General features: G+C 34.3%; 2 protein-coding genes across 2 annotated transcripts in view; one reads left to right on the top strand and one right to left on the bottom strand.

The window, feature by feature from the left end:
- Nucleotides 1-130: 130 nt before the first annotated feature.
- Nucleotides 131-5,057, bottom strand: LOC115448770 (bifunctional arginine demethylase and lysyl-hydroxylase PSR). Its single transcript, XM_030176335.2, has 3 exons — nt 4,870-5,057; nt 2,254-2,957; nt 131-720 (listed from the first exon to the last, which is right to left on the bottom strand). The coding sequence occupies exons 1-3, from the start codon at nt 4,940-4,942 to the stop codon at nt 337-339; spliced, it is 1,161 nt and encodes a 386-aa protein (XP_030032195.1). The 5' UTR covers nt 4,943-5,057; the 3' UTR covers nt 131-336.
- A 603-nt stretch (nt 5,058-5,660) lies between these two features.
- The window catches only part of LOC115448135 (kinesin-like protein Klp10A), a 76,387-nt gene continuing 60,098 nt past the window's right edge, over nt 5,661-21,949 (top strand). Inside the window, exon 1 of the mRNA XM_030175455.2 lies at nt 5,661-5,721. Coding sequence (XP_030031315.1) covers nt 5,661-5,721 — 61 coding nt within the window. The remainder of the gene's footprint in view (nt 5,722-21,949) is intronic.

Below are 21,949 nucleotides of genomic sequence, written 5' to 3'. Positions count from 1 at the left end.
GGGATTTAATATCTAAAAAAAATAAATAGATTTCCTCTCCTCTCCAATAAAAGGACGGCTATATGTTATAAACAAAAATGATTTTGGCAATTTTTTTAATAATCGAATAATTATCTACAAAAACAAACTGTCATGTGATTAATACTTTATTCATAAAGAACCGTGTAGTAGTCAGTTAACAAAGTAATTAGTCACTAAGAAAACAACGAGTAGAAATAAAATCATTTATGCCTAGTAATACAAAACGGATTTACACAACTCAATACATAATTTTTAAAACTTGGTACTCGTAATTTCCTATGCAGGTATTAAGGCTGTTTGGTCCACTCGAGCTGTCTATGCTTTCCTTCTTCTTTTCTTTTTGTGCGCTGTAATGCTCTCCTGGCCGCTGTCCTCTTCAGAACTGTCTGAGGAACTGGTATCACTGTCGCTACTCGACGAACTACTGTTCGAGGAACTGTCCGACGCAACGCCAGTTCCCTGGGACAAGTCCATGCTGCTAGCGACGCGGTACAAGTCCGGCTCTTTGGTTTCTAAGGCTTTGAGCCATTTCTTGGATAATTTCGGTCGACCACGGACAGTCTTGTGCCATACGACAGGGAAGTTGGTGCGGCTGCAGAAGTTTTGTGTCACGGCGACTGTTTCATCTAAGTTGAGCACCACGTGCCACCAGCCGCCCGGCACGAACACTGTCTCACCTGGTTTCTGGAGTATCTCCACCTACAAAAGAATTGTGATTAGGTTTTAGTTAAGGCGATACCTCAAGGTCCATTTTCATACATTTTGTTTCACCTTTAATCTGGGTAACTAAACAAGTATTGGCAAGTAAAGAATTTAAATTCACGTCTAGTTAGTGATTAGTTCTCGCAGTTGAAGAAAAACGTAAAATAATTAATAATCATGGATATTTCTGCCTTTAAAATTTCGTCATATTAAATTTTAAAGGCCGAAATATCCATGATTATTAATTATTTTACGTTTTTCTTCAACTGCGAGAACTAATCACTAACTAGACGTGAATTTAAATTCTTTACTTGCCAATACTTGTTTAGTTACCCAGATTAAAGGTGAAACAAAATGTATGAAAATGGACCTTGAGGTATCGCCTTAAGTGCATTCATTTGATAATTATAATTTATACTGCTTATATGACTAACATTGCTTAGTGTTGTTCATTATCAGTTGTGAATATTGTTTTCATAATCAATTGCTTTAAGTAATAAGGCAGTTACAAAACTACAAGACTAACAAGAATGCAGTAGTGACGTCATTTCTAATAATACCACTATCATAGAAAAATCAAATTCATACTAATGAATTCAATCACATTATATACTTTATAATATGATTCTCTCAAAGTTTTTTGCTATAACTATCATAAACAATGAGTTGCTATATGGATGTAACATTTTTTCCGTAAAATAACTGACTTATAAAACATTTGCGTGGGAAGAGTTAACATTGTGAAGTACAAGTTAATTTTCTCATATTTTAACCCGAGCGGTCATGCGCACACCCTGTGCAACGAACTAGCGTGGTCGGAAGTCTTGCATCAGCGCGCTTCTAATCTATAGGCGGGAGAAAACCTGTATCACTATAGACTTTACATATTGATAAATGACTTTTATTGCACAACATTTAGAAGAAACGACACAAAAAGACCTTTTACTTGCAACATATTATGTTACAAAGGGCAGCATTAGTAAACAAAAGAATATTACTATATATTTTATACAGGGTCATTTTGACTTTGCATTACTAAACAAAACCAAAAAGTTGTCTTTTGAAAAATAACACTTTACAATAACTTACTCAAGCCATAGATGTAAAATAAAAAAAAGTGTTATTTGCTAATAAAATAAATATAAATTAAAAGGAATTATAATTCTAACGCCACATTTGGACTAAGCTACAAAATATTTAAAAAACAATCATGAAAGTAAAACTGAGATATTTGGTGTAATTATTCATTAGTCATGAATGATTTCTTGGCACAATGTTAGCAAAGACAAAAAAATATATGTGTATTCTTTTAGTAAGACAATGCCAAAATGACCCTGTATATGTTTGCTTTTGTTTAATATTAATAATTTGTTTGTAGCAAAAATTTAAAACCCTATGTCATAGGAGGATCACACAAGATAATTATCACAATTTTTTTATTTCCTTTTGATGTGTGACCACAAAAAGCGAATAAACAATATTTAAGAATATTATGTTAATTACAAGTATTATACATTAAACTATACTTACTGGCTTGAATTCCTTTGGCCAACTATCCAACTGAGTCTTTGGATAAATTAATCTGAACCATGTGATAGCTTCATCCCTTTGCTTGCCTCCCATCGCACCAGTCACTTTGATGAGCTCTCTTGGTGTCTGAGTTGGGAATAAGCACCATCTTTTATGACCAAACACAAGTGCGTTCCATGCACTAGTTCCCAAGGGGTCTATATGAATCCCAGTGCCGGAGCGCTGTGGGCCCATCACAAACCAGCGGTACGGCGGGCGTCTCTCCTCACCACAGTATTTGAACAAATCATCCCTAAAATATGTTGGGACTTCATAATCTTCAAGTAATTTCTTCCTTCTTAGATGTTCGCCAAAACTGCTATCAAAAATATACAGCGGACTATCATCAGTCGTTGTCCTCATATACTCTACATAATACTTCATTTTCAGCTTAACACTATAGCCCTCATTATCCTCACCGCACTTGAATTTTTGGTTGCGATACTTTTTGGCAAGTCTATCTAATGTCCATTTGTAATTAGCTTTCCAGTTTGTCTGTACATTGGTTATAACTACTGGTTTGTATATCTTCTCATATTTCTCTATAAACTCTTCAGGGGACACCTCAGTTTCACTAATTCTGTCAACATTATCATTGCACTTGAGATACTCATCAAAGTTGTTGTAGTATTTTAAAGCTGTCCATTGGTACTTGTCTGCTAATTCTGTAAATTAAATATTTACACATTATTATACTGTCAACCATATTGTACATACCATACCACAGTAAAACACAAGCTTGTTTGACTTGTGAATATGGACTTAAATCCATCACATCGGTATAATGTAGGTTGCTGGATCACAAGCCTGGTTTGTTACGCAGCATTACACCAAGTGTAAAACACGATAGATTTCTCAAAATTGTTAGTACTTAGTGTTTTATTTATTAAATAATATTTCCATACCGTATTCAAGAATAAAGAAATCTAGATGTAAAGAGTCTCCATTTGAATACAATTTTCTGTCCTTGAATGTGGTATATTTCCATTTTAAATTATGTACTTATACCTTGTAAAATATAGGTGATATAATTTTGACAGCTCACGCACATGAAGTTTCGTATTATTTTCTGGTAAAATGTACTACATATAATATCATACTTTATGGATGGTTACCGCCCACTTAGTGAAGTGCCACTCATAACAAACAACCACAGACTATCCCAAATTACTTTTGAAATAAAATAAATCGATCATATAAAAATAACAGCTGACTATATCTGTTTTACTTTGCATTATATATCAACATATTATAGTTTTACTATTTACAGAATTTAATAGAAAATTGATATAAAATAAAATTAATGATGAATCATTTCCATTTATGGTTTTTTAATCTCTACACCACTTGTAATTATCATAGTGTTAACAATTTAAAAAAGTTAAAACATATTGTGATAAATGGTAAAATCAATAAAAAAATACATACAAAATAATTAAGCAACTATTGATAAAAGTTTTATAAGAATAGTAATTGATAATTGAATATGTTCATTAACAATCATACTTTACTCTCATCATTAGTGTGACCTGTCAAAATTATCATCCGAAATTTAACAAAGTATAACAATGATTGTAACATCAATCTAATAATTGTTGAGTTCAATAAATTGAATATATTGAGGTATAATAAACTATAATTTAGAAGGTTTACGATAAATATAACTGTGCAAGTTATCATATATTTTAAAACACATTTAAGTATTACAAATACACATATTACTCATGGTACAAATATAGAAATTCTAAATGATACAAGTGTTGAATCTATATTCAATAAAAAAGGGAACAGCTGTTTGCTAATATACCCCAATAAAGAATAATAGACAAGATCATTGGGATCAAAATACAAGGTTAAATGGACAGTAGTGCAATGATCTAATTATTTCAAATATTGAAGGAATCTAATACAATAAACACAGTTTGAACAGGAAATTTGACATTTTATTTACTTAAACAATGCAGTACTATAAGATTTTTTTTAAATATTCAAATGCCTGTCAATTTTTTTGAATAACTTTCTTAAATATATTAATGTAATAAAATACATGACAGGTGAACTTATGACATCCCAGTAATATTACTATTTAAACAAATAATTGGGTACGCCAGACATAGAAACTACAGACTAATGCAGTGAAGGACATAATTACATTTTATCTGTACAATAAAAATTACTCAAGATAACATCTTTTATCTCCAAAAATACTTGTTATGCTATTCCATTTGGTTTTTAACTGTTTAACTAATTTCAGAAAAAAAAATAACTATGGAAACCAGAATATGTTCTCATGCATCTATGTGAATATTATTACTAATAGGTTGATACAGCATGGAAACCAAGGTTATCGGCGTGAAATGCCGCTCTCAGGGTCGCAACGATGAGCGCCACATTTCCCTTGGATTGTTCTAGAAGCGTCCTAATTTGCAACAAAGGTTTTCATTTCAATATAAAGCGGAAATCATTGTTTTACTTGTTTTTATGTTTATTCCCTCATACATTACGAGATATTGACTGAAAAAATAGTGATAAAAGTAGGTTGCAAGTTCCTCAAGTACAATATTGATATTTGCTTACCAGGTCGAGCTTTTCTCTTAACTTCTTTAATACGTTTCTTAGCTTTGTGAGACAGTTTGTATTCACTGTCCATATTATTATAAAAAGGATTTTTATTTAAATCTGTTTTATATTTTTATTTTCTGGTTAATTGCTAAACGGCGTTCTTGACACAATTTGACAGATATGACATCCGTTCCGCGTCTTGATTTTTGTCTATGGAGCTTAGTCTTCTAGTTTTCTAGTGGTGTGCTACTTATTTTACAATCGAGAGATTGTATTTCAGTAAATAAAAGTAGTACATTTAATTTAACAATGATAGAGTTTTTATAAAAATATATTGTTTTAAGAACATTTGAAAGAAAATCATAATTAAATTTTCATAAAAGAAAACAATTTACTCCGGAACCCTAGATTTTTTTTTATACTGGCAACTTATTAATTTTCACCGCTTTGGCAAGCACACATTTATTTTTACAATTTCATGTTTTTAACCGAAATAATTTAAACGTTTTTAGTTCATAATTTTTTAAACTACGATAAAACTTTTACAATAATCAAATCAATTACGTTATTTAAAATATTCGATTATAAAGTGATTGATTTGACTCTTGTAGTGAAACAAATTTCAAACGTTCCAGTCTGAAGTGTGTAGCTAGCTCGATATAACTGTCAATCTGGGTGTAGAAATTTATTTTGTAATTTTCACCGGTTCTCATGTGTAATATTTTTATGTGTTAGACGTTTTTTGAACAGACGTTCGTAGAGAAATAATGTTCTATAGTGTATGTGGTGCATAAACGTGTACGAAAATGGATGACGGCACAATAAGGATTCAATCTGGTATCAACATCAACATCAAAAGAACAGATGGTAAGTGGTGTCGTACATGGAATATATGCGTTTCTATCGTTTATCCATTAATTTACCGTTTTCGCATTCGACAGTCACTAACAGCCAGTGTTTGGTGACATGTATATTTGTCGCGTTTCGTATTGGATGAATCAGCCGTGCTCGATGGCTGCGATCAGGAATTTCCGTTACTCAATATTCGTCTATGAATGTTCAGATGAAAGCGAAAGCGGTTGATTGTGTCCCTCGCTGAATTATCTTTCTTGCGGTGTCGAAACGACTTTTGAATTCCAACCAGAATAAACGGTCGCATTCAACTTTGTGTGCAAATCTTCGCCAAACTTGGTTATTGAACAAAAGATTTGGTTTATACACTTCTTTATGTCTCTGTTTTTAGAGGCTAATATTTATAACAACTTTTTATAATTGTTTCCAAGACCTTATTATAATTCCTTGTAAAAACAACTCTAAAATTAATTATACCATATAGGTCTCTATAGTTTTTGTTGTAAATATCTGTAAGTGGCATTTTCATAACTGTCAATAATGTACATTGCTTTGTAGAAAAGACTTAAGACTGAGCTATGATAAAATTAACAAAGAACCTTTTCTTCCTAATAATCAATAAAACTCAAGTAACGGTTCCAGTTATAATACCCATAGCTCTAATTAGGAATACATCTTTGTTTCTAATCAATTGAACCTCTGATTTTTTGTGAAAATACCTAGTAACATATGCACAGATTATTGGCAAATTGCCAGTCTATGACTAACAGCTTGAATATACTAGAATTTATTAGATTTTAAAAGGAAACTGCTGAATCTACAGTGTATCGTAATATGTTAAATTTGTCACTAAATTGTGTGCACACAATAAATAATACATGCAGATATTTCTTATTTGTTGTTTAGGGTCATTTTGACATTATACTACTAGATGAAACCATATGCTTATATTCTTATAAATAACAATAAGATACTCAAACCATAGGCGTAAAATAAAAAAAGTAAGTTGTGAAAAAAATATCAGTAAAAAGTAATTTTAATTTTATGAGCCCTAATGTCACTACTTCTACTACAGACAGAATATATTGTAGCAAAAATAGGAGTTTCAGTTAGAAATTACTCAAAGATGTGCCATATTTGCACTAAAATATAAAAAAAATTAGAAAAGTAAACCTGGGATATTTGCTTTAAACATTAATTTTCACAAACCATACAAATATAATATTAATTAATAGTGTTATATGCAATTAAATAGTAGCTTAGTAATGCAACATTGCTGGCACACAATGCATTTATTTTCTGGTTTCTATAGAAAATACTTATATAATGTTTATAGGTAATTTAATATTGTAGCATTTCTGCACTTTAACGCTGTAGTGTATTATTTAAATGAAATAATAATACAGGAAAGCATCAATTATCTGAAGATTGATTAACTAAGCCAGCACTTCACCGAACAAATAAATGCGCTTCAACAGATTAAAATCAAAGGCTTCTGCATGTAAAATATTGATTGAATAATTTATTTTGTTCTTCAGACTAATAGTACTTCATTTCCTACTTACCAATCTGATAAATGAGGTTAATTTTATAAATTAATGTTTTTGTTGGTATATTGGTATAAATAAAAAAGTATACCGTTTGATAATCTGAATTAACCATTCCTGAACTCCCATGTCCTCCAATTAATTTGTGTAATTGATGCCCAACTGTAATCATCAATAAATATAAATATTATTTATGTTTTTCATTGCCTTAGTCAGGTGCAATGGAAATGTGACTAATTAATTTCCTCTATAATCCTTATATTTGTTTTCATTCTGCTTAGTATACTAAGTATTGCATTTTGGAATGTCCTTTTTGTGAATGCTTAAATTAAATTATTTTTCCTCACATGTTGATCATGTCATACAGCAGGATATTTGAATAGTAACTTCTACCATTAACTATAATTTTATTGAGGTTGCTTCATTATTTTTCTATTTTAATAAATATGTATAATATTATATTGAAACAGTTGTAGCTGTTCATTCTTTTTCTTAATATGTTACAAGACATTAGGTACCACAAGTAAAATTAATAAAAAAAAAATTGTTTGTCTACATAATCTTCTTTGATATATTTAGTATACTGGCCATCCTTTGACCTTAACAGAGTGTTAATATAAAGCCTATTTTACACAATAAACTTCCATTAACTAGCTAAAACCGGTGTAAACCAGACAAGAACAACTGATTTAAAATCCGTCATCGATTGGTTGGTTGCGTTAATTTCAATAACAACGGTGTGTCAGGCGTCGCGGCGGCCTTGCGTTACCCGGGACCATATACGGAGGTCGACGCGACCGGCGCGACCAGAGCGACCGCCGGCGCGAGCAGTGTATCGGCACCAACGGAATTATGGAGATATTGGGACTGAAATTAATAGGCGTTCGCGTAATTCCTTATTCTTTATTTTACGAGCATATAAATGAACTGCTCTAAACTACAATAAAAAACCAATTGTATTTTTTTTTCTCCTCTGTCTATCATGTACTGTAGTATGTATGTATATGTAGTCTTTACCTTAATCTGATTTTGTAAGAACAGCTTTCCGAACTGGTGGTAGAGTTAATATTGACGGAATCTAAATATTGTATAACATTTTACGGAAATATTTTAATGATTTTTGCGTGATTGCAAAAAGGATCAGCTCATTAGTGATGATCAATATAATAACTAAGATACTGATGGTAGTTGTGTTGTCGATAATGTGAGAGTTGGCGGGAAAGGTTGGACAGCCACACAGCCCGCACTATTGCTTATAGTAAATCTACTTCACGTCGATGATCTGCAACACATTGATACCATCGCGGTAATGGTCATGCTAATTACTAAAGTTGTCTACGGATTCACTTTATCATATTTAAATAAAAAATAACCTCAGTTGTAAATAGATAGAATAGAGCGCATACATACAAATATATTTTGTTTGGTATTGGGGACAAGTATATGCACTGTCAGCATTGCGTCTCGATTTCGCTTTCTAACTAGTGCAAAATGTATGAAAATATTTCTACATTTATTTAAAATTGGATGTGATTGAGTTTTGAAACAGTATTAACATCGGTCTAGGAGTTTTAAGGTTATGACGGGAAAATTCGATGAGACAGTAATCAGTGCTCACTTCTATGAATGATTGACGTTAATTGGTAAGGATACGTCAGGAAAACCCGGTGGCCACATACTTCCAAGAATAAAACTCTACTTTCTTTCATTAATCTGCCACGTCTGACAAATCATATTTTGTTATTTTATTATTATATCTGATGTGTTAGATTTTATTATTCCATTATACGCTGTATGTTTTACGCATGCGATATTGATAAAAATGGTGTCCACACAATTCAATCTTTTTAAAGGTGAGAAACATTCCCCTAAATTATAATTTTCAAGATGTCACGTTATTGGAGAGAAGAGGCGAAAAGTTCCTATAAATTATAACAACTAGTTATCGGTAGATTATATCCGATCATCGCAACCTACATATGGCAATAAGCCACAAGGATATTGGATACGAATCTAGTTCAAGGCATTGCAAGATCTTCTCCTTATTCATAAATAAACTGTTTATACTAAATGCGGTGTTAATTATGTAAATAAGCTATTTTAGCTGGTATTTCCTATGTGGAACCTTAATAAAGAATTTAAGTTGATGCGTTGAGCTGTGTACAGACAAGCATATGATTGGACACTAATATTTCAGAAAACCGGGGTCCAATAATTCCGTTTGAATCTGGTTAGCAGAAAACTCACAATTCCCTTGACAGTTTGTGTGTTTACGGCAAAGGATTCCTTATTATCAAAATTAAGGTTTAATAGTAAGGATATAAGTCTTTAATAGGCGGAAATGTTATACTGCAAAAATACAGTGGTAACTCGAAAAAAGCAGTTAAGTAAATGATGATCTACAGTAAATGTTATTAAATATTAGGTACACACATTTTTTAATAGCCAATTTCCTCTAAATTTACAATTAGTTGACTTCATCCTATTTGTTTGATTTCTACGGTCTCTGTAGGTATTACTATAACAGGATAAAATATATGCTTCAGGACTTTCCATATCCTACAGAGTTATTATTAAAACAATCATCTAATTGAGCTTCTCAATTTGTGCCCTGCGCCTCCTAACCTTATAATTCGCCTACTTGCTATAAAATATAAAAGATCAGCACTCTAATCTTTATGGACTTAGCGACTTTTTGCTCTGCGAATGCAGTTTTCATATTATTACCGCGTATTTGTACTCTCATATCTTTGTTTATGTATATTTTATCTTATCATAGATATTGCAGGAAGCGTGTTTATTCCGTATCAGATCATTTATTTAGTCCGTCCGTACTTAGCCGTTTAAGGGTTTAATGGCGTAAGTGGTTTCCCGTCTGGGACCTTTTACGTCAATTGTGTGGGGCTATGATTAACATTTTTCTTTTTTCCATCTCGACAATGACATTGTTTTCTGACTTGCTGTTAAATTGCACTATTTTTTATTTAAAAACATTTTAGATTTTTCCATTAGGACATCAAAATTCAGTACCTATATAATGCTGTTTTGCTGTACTGTTATACTATTATAATTATGAAGTTACACCTCATTTTGATGTATTATCACAAAAGTTAGTCATTTCAATCAATCAAATCTGTTTGGTTTGATTGATTGAATATTTTGTGTGGTCCGAAAGCAGTCGCATTGTCCTTTCAAAGCCATTTACAATATTCCCAAGCTCCAGTGAAGTCTCGACGTTCATCAGTCTCGAAATGTCATGTTCACAATGATTTTCGTTAACTTTGAATTCTATTACAATATCGTCAAAAATGTTATGTTTCAGCTACAAATTTATTTTATAAGAAAATTGTCAAGGAAAGGAAAGGGAACTCAATTTCTCAAAAATCGATCTTAAGAATGCACCCTCCGCCATTGCGGGCGTCGGGGAAGCTATTTTGTATTCTACCGGCTATGCGCACGAACTTTTTCGTTTTTACCTATGCCGTAGTACACATACTATAAGGGTGTATCCCCTGAAAGTGACCTTCCTGTCAGCGGGGCTCGGTGCAGCTGTACTGAATAGTCTGAATGAATTAGTCCCACTACATCGTAAGGACGTACTACAATGTTCATAAATAATCCTGTTAAAGATCGTAGTAATACGATATGTTTAGTCTTAGTGAGGCCACCAGGATTGATCAAAATCTGGATTAGATCAAAACATCTTGGCAACTTTCCTAAATACGTCATGCGGTTGTAGATCAGTTGCACTACATATAAATCTAGAATCTACTGTTCGCCTCAACGCTGCCATGGTTAATGAAGCCTTTCACATTTTCACCTTTCTTTTTTATTTATTTTTTTATGAATTAATTAGTATATAATCCAGTCATTAAAATCAGAAATAAGATTTTCGAACTATTGACACTTCCTTCCTACTCACCTTTCACTATTTCATCTAAAAGTTGCAATTTGCATATTATTAATAAAGTATAAATGTAGTTCAAATAGCTATTGCTAGCTTCCTGCTAGCTGCCGTCCTGCCTGGCGTCCACCCACGTGGCCGGCGAAGGTCGATCGATCGGCAAGCCGGACGTCAAGGCAGATTAGCGATAAGAAGATACGTCTTACGCTAAGCCTTGTAAAGAACTTAACTGAAGTGCTGGATGATTAGGAAGAAAAAAGAATAAAAGATTAGGCAATATATCAAGTTATTTTGATGACAAGTAAATCAGGTTGTTTGATGCTAAATGCTATTACTGCTCTGTGAATAGCTGTAGCAGGTCCACCCAGAACGTTGAATTTCAAAGTTGGGTGCCATTCTTACTATGGTAGTTAAAATGCCCATTAATTTGTCTTTAATGTCCATCAAACCAGGCCACACGCTTTCATGTTCCTGCTTGGCGACCTATAATTAATATGGTTATCCCTAGGATGTTGTGTATGACGTGATGATTACGTATGGACGAAATCTTATAGACGAATGACCCGTTTAAAATATTATCGGCATGGTAAATTAAACCCAATGCTTCCATAATGCTATGTATTATTGTTTTCGAATTGGGAATCAGTATTCAAACGGCTCTAAATGTTAACAAATAGGGAAGATACAGTAAATGACTGGTATGAAATCGATTCGGAACCGTTGCGGCTTGTGATCGATAGGAGAAAGGCTTGAATCGATTAAATTTGTCTGGCTTTCTTGATGATCGATTATGTTTCGATAATGTTATTTTGTTGTTCTATTTTTTTATTTTGTTATTACTCAAACCCTGATCTTAGGAAGTCGAATTGATAAATAAAAAGAAAAGTGGTCGCTGACAGGGCAGCTCTGGTTGGGTCGAGTTAGGACTTTAAAATGCTCTAAAAGAGTTTAAATACATTGACCTAAATATATATTGAGGTGAATAGTTTTGCCAAAACGATAAGATATTCGGCGCACGTCCATATTCGTACAGAAAAACTAAACAACAAAGTTTACCGGATGTCGTGTGTGTTGCCAGTAAATTGGGTGTTATGTAAAAGAAGCGAGCTGGTCCGAATGTGGGCCATTGGACAATACCAGTGCAGAGAAATGGATGTCGTCGGTTTCGTGCATTAAATTTGACGCGAAAGTGATTTTCTTTTAGTTTATAAGCAGACAAATATATGGGAAAGTTGATTCATTCTAGTATATTCATAATGCTGTTAAAAATATTTTAAAGTTGGTGGTAAAGTTATGTAATTTTTAGATTGTTATGTCATTTATCCGCCGAAGGTAAACAGTTTCTGGTAATGCCGAAACTACATTCCAGGATTTCGACACTGGAATCTTGAAAAGATAATTATTGAATATCTTCTTTTATCTATTTCCTAAATAGATAAAAGAAGATATTACTTTCTAAGAAACAAAAATGGGAATCTATAAAGACATTCAACATAACACAATAAGGAGTTAATTATTTAGAATAAGGTATAACAGAATCATAAAAATAACAGTTATCTGTTAATTGCGCGCGTTTACTTGCCTACGCAATCTCCTTTAGCTTTGTTTTGAACGTTAAGTATTTTTCTAGAATGAATCAGCAACAATGTGCGCATAAATTAATAAAACTAATAGTGAAGGGGGCGCATATGCGAAACAAGTTGCGGAAATGTAATGAACTGGGTTTAAGGTTACACATTGCGAGTAAGGTTGACAGTGGAATTGTCATAAAATCGCATTGTATCAGTGGTTGCCCTTTTCTTTTGCCCATAATTAATAACGTAATCCAAATCTCTATCTTCAGATGTCAGGACATGCTTCAATCAAGAATTTTGAATTGCTAACAAAAGATATATTTTGATTGGTCTATTGTATTTGTGTATGTAATGGTAAATGAAAACAAAAAAAATATATAATATCCGATGTGCGTTAATGACAGACTTCTAACGCAGTACACAGAACGAATAGCTGCGATGCTATTACTAACTAGATCAATTCGAATCCTAGCTCGCATTCTCTAACCGAACCGTAACGCCAAGTCGCCAAACAGGATTACAATAGTCGATATAAGAATGTTACGACATTCGGTTATGCCATTCGTGAGGCGGATTGCGGCGCTGAGTCACCGGCGGGTTTCCTCGCGGGGGGCCTGGCTGACATACTAAATTGTCTATCTACATTTTATGAGCTACTTGGTAAAATTGCTAAAAAAAAATAGTGGTTGTTAATGGAAATTATGTACGTAATAAATAATATCTGTCGTCAATTGCAACGTTTTTGTGATTTTAAAATCTAGAAATTAGATTTTTATGGAATAGATTCGTATGGTTGACCTTTAATCGTTAGTAGCATCCTAACGTATGTGGACTACGCGTCTAGCTCAAGTTATACTACAGAAATAAACGTTTATTCCCACTTTATCATTGTTACATCTGGCAGCATAAAGCGCGTTACGACAGCGCTAGATCGTGGTCGTGGCTGAGTCATCGCGGGTTCCCTCGGCCGCCTGCGCGCCGCCCGACGCCAGTGTGACCGACATACTGGCATAACAGTAACATTTCGGTGTTTTTGCGCCGGCCTCATCAACCTGTCATTATGTTCTGTAACGGTGCTTGTTAGCTATTATGTTGATGTTTGGACATGTTTTTGGCAGGATCCTAGATTGTTATTGTCGCGTCGCGTTGGTTCAATTTATAAATTGATTTATTTGTTTTGATAGTTTAAAAACGATGTGTAAATTACCGCAAGACAGTGAGTAAAAATATTTGCTATAAAAACCGTTAACTCGAGAATGTATAAGGGTATTTATTATATGAAGAAATGACAATCCTGCCGGTATCGATACAACCAAGGATACATCAAGCTTCTATTTGTATCGAGTTTGCTAAACACAGTAATTTAAATCCACCTACATTTCAATAAAATAGATGCAGTGTCAGTTATATTAATTGTATATAAATAATATAGCGGGCGCGTCATCGATTGTCGATTTCAACATGCGCTTTGTTCCTACAACTCGACTAGTTGTTCAACTAGTCTAGTCGGCCGACTAGTCTGGTTTTTCTATCAAACTAGTCGAGGCGGTATTTCGGAGTCACGTGGGCGACAAAATGTCCTAAGGCTGGCTGCAATTAAAACAAAATGTGGTGAATTTATTTACCCACGCCTTGACTAATTGAGTTGACTGACATTTTCGTTGTATTCGCGAAATATCTTGTTTTGTAAGTTTTCGGGTCAACTGCAGATAATACGTGCTCTTTATTTTAGATAGAGATAATACGTACACTTATACTGTTAAATAAAATAAAAAAAACATTATATTGTTTTTTGAATATAATAAGCGTACACCTATTCATGGCTAGTCGCAGGTGCGAAGTCAACTTATGATTCGATGTGCACATTTGCACAGTAACTACAAGTGCAAGATGGTTTTGTAAATTCAACATAATTTTGATTGTTCTATCTGGAGTTTGAAACCAAAATATAATGTTTCGCAACTTAAGTATCTTCCCACTAGATTAAGATCAAGAAAACAATGTTTAAATTAACATCTGTATTATCCTAAGAGAAAAGAGTAACAAAACAAAAGTGATTTCTCAGAAGTTCGTAAATTGGCGTTGTTTTACAGCGACCCGACGCGACGTGCAGTCCTAATAAGCGGCCTTCGGGTCAAATGTCAAGTTTATTGCTAACAATGGCATCAGTGTTAAGGTCTTGTCTTGTCCATTTATCAAATAAATGCGCCATTACTGTCGTTATGTTATGGGCGGGGTATAGAGGTCTACGTAGTAGTAGAGGTTCATAGAGTGGAGACTAATGCTATCTTATTTCGTATTTTAACACAATAGTTACATTGCGATCTTTCGCTATTTAGCAAATTACAATAATAGTCTGCTTAATTTGCAATAAATTTAATTACTATACTGAATAATTCCTATGCTATTGTTAACAATTTTATAACTAACCTATGTGGTCTATAATCTGTACACAGTATTGACTAACAGCCTTACTAAGCGTCTATTAATCGGCTTAAAAATTAAACTTCTAGGATTGTGACTTACGGGCTACATTGACCTAAAAGGCGTTAGATGAGTTCTTTAGGTATATATTTAGAGTAGGTCGTACTTTTTTGTCTAAACAGGATTTCTTTGCAACGCACAAGACTTTCGATTTTACACGTGATGTCATACCGCGTAGGATTGTATTTAGTCTGGATTAAACAATATACATTGTTTAATCCAGACTAACGCATAACTCACAAACAGATCTCAATAGTTTATATAGAGGCCAGTATTTTTTTATACGGTCGAATTATGAACTCCAAAGAAACGTTTATTTGAAAATCGCAGACGGACACTTCAATAAAAATATATATATTTATAATTCACTAATGTTTAAGTCTTTTTTACCATTTTATAACTCAGTAAACGGTAAAATCTTCCTCGATATAAACACTGTTCGTTAATATAAATTCATAAAATTTTGCATTTCGTGACTAGGTCAATAAAGTACAATGGTTTATTGGAATATTATTTATCTCTATCGATAACGGTCAGTCTCATTTCAGCGGCGTATTGTAAATCGTTTTTATCATGTTCATTCGTAATACTTTCTTGCCAAATTTAATGTTTAATATTAGGTAAATCGTATTGAAAATAGTTTTTACTTCGGAAACTTACTTTACGGAAAAATAAAGGATTGTGCGCAGGAGCAGTTATGTTGGGGTCACCAGTCATATGACCCAGCGTTGAGCAGCCACAGACGCCTTTAGTCGGATTATGATCCAAGGTAGCTGGGTGAAAAGTGCAGTGCAGTGCCATACAGTATCTTCCTTATTCACTGATTGTAGGCATCGTATGCGAGAAGCAGTCGGGGTACACCGAACTTTTGTTTGTTTTTCTGCCGTCTTGTGGTATTTTCTTGTATCTACCGTCAAGCAGCAGTGTCCATGCACTGTTCTGCCTTTTTCGAAGGACAGTGTAGCCAGCGTAATTACTGGGCATTATGAAACGTATCATCTTATATGTCAGGGTGGCAGTGGGGACCGCCCTGTGGAATGGGGGCGTTTGAAGAATTCCACCACGGTATCCCCTGCCTGTCGTAAGAGGCGACTAATAGGGGCCACGAAGGGGGTCGTCGGCGGGCAGCAGGGGGCTGTCCGCCCTACTGCATTTTGTGCATCCTTGCACATTTTCGGTTGACCCCGGGATGGACGGCAGTGTGTTGTTGGCCTCATGCTGCCGTAGACGCCGAGGGCGTCCTTCGGTGCGTGGGGGCTTCTGAGCCCCCCCCCCCCCCCATAGGAGACGGGCCGCAAGGCGGCACCGCGCAGGGTCGGCTGCGGACGAATACTTAGACACTTCCGTCAGAGGAAGCCCGCAGTCGTCCCTAATGCGCCGAAGAGGGCCACCGCGGAGTTTTAGCTGGTAGGCCGTGCATAGGTTAGTTGTACTCGGGTTAGGGACTCGGCCCGGCGGTCGCCCGAAGGTCATCATCAAATCCGGGCGGCTCAACGCCGGGCCGTAAGGCACGGTTACCCCAGCATAACCGCTCAGTCGCCCCCCACGAAGGCTGGGCGGTAGTAATAAGGGACTTTCTCCGCGAAACCAAAAAAAAAAAAAAAAAAAAAGGTGGCAGTGGGGTGCCATGCAATATTTGTAATTCTAATTCTGTAAGTTGTTGCTACTGTTTGTGGGCAGTTGTATCGCTTACCATCAGGCGAGCGCCACGTTCGACTCGTCATTCAACTGCAATAAAAATACTAAGTTCTGTTGGTTTTATTCTCTATGAGCACTGATTCCGCTTACCAACATGTGACCGACCTGCCCGGCACGTCAGTCGGTTTTATAAAAAGCGTTTGTATATAATATCGCAGAGATTGACCCGTGACTGTGTTCAATTGATTTGCTAAACTCAATTGCACCGTTTCCTCTTTTTTGTAGGTTTTGAGTTTTTGCTGTTTCAACCATCAAATATTCCACATTGTTTAACTCTTTTGGCTTTTAGAAAGCGTACATTTTGTGAACGATTTACTGTAGCTATAAATATCTGATTTACCTCATCCAAAGACCGGTACCTATGAGATACAAATTTTAGGCATACAAATTGAAACTGTGTTGTCATCAGGATCTACTTATAGTTATACTATCTTTATCATTTGTTTTCTAAGTTCCAAAATCAACAGTGTTTTTATAACTTAGCGACATCATGTTATTACTCCACTTACTTTAATTATTACGAAATGTTTGTTCAGTAATGTTCCGAAACGTTTGGCTTGTGGTCAAAGTGCTACGGGCCTTGATGCCGCCCACTGCCCAAAGTCGCGTCACTGTCGCCAACACGCCATATGTTCATCGAAATTCGCTTCTTGATAGTGTTTCTAGAAACATGCTAGGATACATTTTAAAGTTGATCAAAAATGAGCTGGGAAGGTTTTTGGGTGTTTTGTTCGCGTGGACGACTGTGTTCGGTAAGAATTGTTTTTAGTACTTACGTGTATTGGACCATGACATGGTTGATAGTATGATAATAAATGGTACATTGTTAAAAAGTATATAAGCCCTACAATTAATATACTAGAGTACGTACTCTTAAACTAATTTCAATGTAACGAACTGACTGCAAACTTCGGCGAGGGCGACGATCAACGACAACCTTATTTAATTCATAAAACGATGTAAAAGTAGTAGGGTTATAATGACTCCTTATGTTAATGCGAATGTTAGACATTAAAATTAACCTATATTTCGGATTTTATCGCGGCTTTTATATTATAATTTTCTCCCGTCGTTTTGAAGACTGCCAGTCTTCGTGGCCACGGGGCGGACTAAGGTGCTGGTCATCCGAAAAGTCAATGTTGTAATATCTACCTACATTTTACAGTTATACAATTTTTTTTTTTTTTTTTTTAGAACATTACTGTTCGATCGGAGATCGGACCGTCAACAGTTTAATTTTAGCAGTAGGGTTATGTCAAAAAATGTGCTTTGATTTGTAAAATTTGATCATTAATTATTGTCTCGTGTCACTGAATTGTAATTAGAAGAATTTAACAATAAACATAAAATATAAATGCATCACGTTTTACAAATAAATCTTATTAAACCATACTGGTGTACATTTTTCGCGGTAATAAGGTAGTGTCTCGACCTTGGGTTAGATGTTTGGTGTTGCGACGGGCGCAACGCTCGTGAATAATTTAATTGCTTGTGCGGTTTACAATTCGCTGGTTATAATGTATGTAGAATGAAACATATGCATAAACATGTAGAATATAATGACGGATAATAAACAGGGCTATTAACATTCGAGTACTGGATAAAAATTGAGATAGTAAATGATTTTAATTCGTGAAAAATTTCGCAAAATTCAGACAGACGAAGAATACGAATGAGTGTTTATTAAGCCTTCAGTAAACAATCATATTACGGTATTAATATTATACAAAGTATTTTCAAAATTGTTTTGAGTTCAATACATAAAATTCACGGTAAACCGCATTTGACCTACATATTATTATATGCATAGATTATGTTTAGTATAATATGTCTTGGTTGTAATTAGTAGTTGTCCGCATATTGATTAATGGTTACACGAATACCCATTGTAGTGGTTTAATTGGCGTGTATCTGTTGATTAAATTAATCCTCGTGTTATTCAAGGAAATGCGATCGATTAAGCATGTAAGGACAACACTTTTTAATTTATAGACTATCGGCTGTTTTCAATATACAATCCGAATCTTTGGACCTATTTCACAACTTCTGAGTAAATGCTTCGTCGTCGTCGTCGCATGAAAGTATAATCCGACCAAATACAAAAGTAACAGTCCAATCTATATTCCCAAATAAATGGTAATATAATGAGTACTATCAACAATACCTATTTAATACGATAACTGTCAAATAAAATTTACTGGAAACCTTGTAAAACAGGCCCCTAACCTGTGGTCCGATCCTGAGAATAAACCAATCAAAATAAGTCATTTTTAAGTATGTCAAAACACTTTGCTCTGATTGGTCAATATTCGCAATGGATCGAAAAAGGGATTGGGATCTTCAAAACAGCAGTAAAACATATCTAGAATAAAATATAGAGACATAATTTTACCTCAGCGTGGTATTGCCCTTTACCGCTGTGTTCACAATTTCTCAGCAATCTGTAGGCTAGCTAACATGATCTCGGTAAGGTCACAAAAAACTAGTTTCATCTCTACAGACGTGTTGAACAGATGGTTACCGGTTTGTGTCAATTTTGTTACCTAACTCGATCGTTCCGATTTTACCTTGAACTTGCAATGTCAACAAACCGCCTGAGAAAGTTCAATGTTGGTGTTTTTTTATGATCTCAATGTTGTGTTGAAATCGTTCTGGATTTCTGTGAATTTTATGTATTTGGAACATCAGTTGAAGAAAAAATACACTAAAATGTGTCTTTATTATGTAAACATTAGAAAAGCGATGTTTTTTGTTTTTTGGAACTGACTGCCAGCTATCATCAATCGTTCAGCTATTGTCTCTCGCCAAATCTATCTTATTTATTTGGACAATGATCATAGTTACTCACAACTTTAAAAGATACGAGGTACATGTCTGTGATTGTAATTAGAATCTCCGACGTTCGTCTCAGCATTGCGTCCTACTCCCAGCGATATTGATACCTTGCTCTGTATTTATAAACGCGATTCATAGATTACGGTACTTTCATCAATGAGGCGTTAAGTATAATGCTTTCTCTATACATATACGTATTGATGTACGTTTATCTTAACACATACGAGTATAATATATTATAGCAGATAATGCACACATTAATCTGTTTCAAATCGCCGTGGCAGATGGCTGATGTCGTCGCGAGAGGATAGGCATGTGCCGACGCATTATCGACTTATCAGATTGAATGATAAAAAAATATACATGAATACATTTTCATTTGATTATTTTAAAGTAATATTGAAAATTTGTTAGTGTTTAGTAGATTTATTTTCTAAATTTTGTATTCATGTAAGTACAAATAAAAGTGAATTTCCTTATATAAACAAAATTAATTAAAATACATATTATGCGGCATCGGTGCAGCTAGACTACCACAGAATATAATTATACCGAAGATAAACTAAACTTCCGATTAAATTAAATCCGTAGCGCAAGTAAAGTTAAGACATAGTGGACTTTATTCACTGTCAGAAAGTCCCTTGGGGTTTTAAATTCATCGCGAACAACTCGGTTATTCAGATTACTCTGTAGTCTATGGTATATTAATTGTAAAATGTAATGATTTGTTGATTGATACAATGCGATTTAATAGTGGCCGTGTTAAAAAAAAATTAACACTATTTAACCTGACGAGTAACTTGGACGCAGTTAATAGTAACAACAACCAGAATTTTAACTTAAAATTTACGAATGGCGTAATTCATCCTGAAATTCTAGTTTACTATTTTAAAAATAAAGGCATGAGTATGTTAAAATAAATATCTAAGTGTCCGCAGATATCTACCAAAAAATCTACACATTATCGATATAAGAACATCCCTATTGCAGTTCATCGACATGTCGTTATCCTCAATTGGCAGGAGTTTGCGGCATCAATTAACGTCTCGTTTGGGCCCTAACGTTCTATTTATTGAGAAGTTGAATCACCGTTTTTCTCTTGTTAGCGAGATTGTGCGAGCGCAGAGACAAATTCGCTCGACGATGAAGCGGTGAAGTTGGCAAATACCACTATATCATTTAAAACCTTATCGATTCGTTGATGATACCGTATTTCATTGGAAATTTCCCTTAAAGATAGATAGGAATAAGTGACAAACATTTTTGGGTACACATTGATCATTACAAAATTACCATGTCGCCTTTGACATATCAATTTTGGTATGTGGTTTCATTAAAATTTATAGAGGATGCCGTCAATTTTACTGTAGAGAAGCATCTTGTTTTCTTCATATTGTGAAATGTGAAGGGAGCTCGCCTTGCATCTAATTGTACGTTCAAAATTCCGTAGATTATTTATTTGTGATTCTGTTGAAACTGTGTACATTCTTATGAAACACAATTACTCGGATGTGTTACGAGAATATCTTGAATAGAAAAGTTCGGACCGTTACTTTGTCGCTCCATGACCTCGTATTTTTTTTTCTGATTATTTTCTTTTCTGTAGTTTTTTTTTAATATCGGATATGTGCCAGTTTCTCTATACTCATTCGAAATGCAGACAGATGCATGTATTTGATTGCGTATATATATATATATATATATATTTAATGTCAGATATGTACCAGTTTCTATACTCAATCGAAAACTTAGATAAATAATTGAAGTGTATGATCGTTGAAAAATGTAGGAAATAAAATTATGCTAATAATATTGTACAATTAAACGGCTCCATAGGTGATAAAAGAAAGTTTATCAGTCATCGTGACGCTTGCTTCTTTGTAATGTGTCCTCTTTTAATGAGTTTTAGGTATTGTTTGTGGGACATAGAGTTTGAGGAAACGCTGTATAATATTTTAAAATGTATAATATGATTTTCATAATAACCTTCAGTGAGATGGAAATGACAATAATCACTCGTTTCGTTCTTATTACATTCCAGTGTACAGGCAGTAAAACATATTATGTCAATGTTCCGCGAAAACGATTTGACTTTTAAGGAACCTTCCCATCGGATTAGTCCAGTGGTTGTTGAGAGTCTAGCGTCTTCCTAATTTTATTTATCATATATTATTCAGGTTGTGAGGGCAACATTTTCGATT

The sequence above is a fragment of the Manduca sexta genome, chromosome 25 (assembly GCF_014839805.1).
Source record: "Manduca sexta isolate Smith_Timp_Sample1 chromosome 25, JHU_Msex_v1.0, whole genome shotgun sequence".
Classification (NCBI taxonomy): Eukaryota; Metazoa; Arthropoda; class Insecta; order Lepidoptera; family Sphingidae; genus Manduca; species Manduca sexta.
The sequence above is the reverse complement of the archived record's forward strand: the minus strand, read 5'-3'. Positions and strand labels throughout refer to the sequence as shown.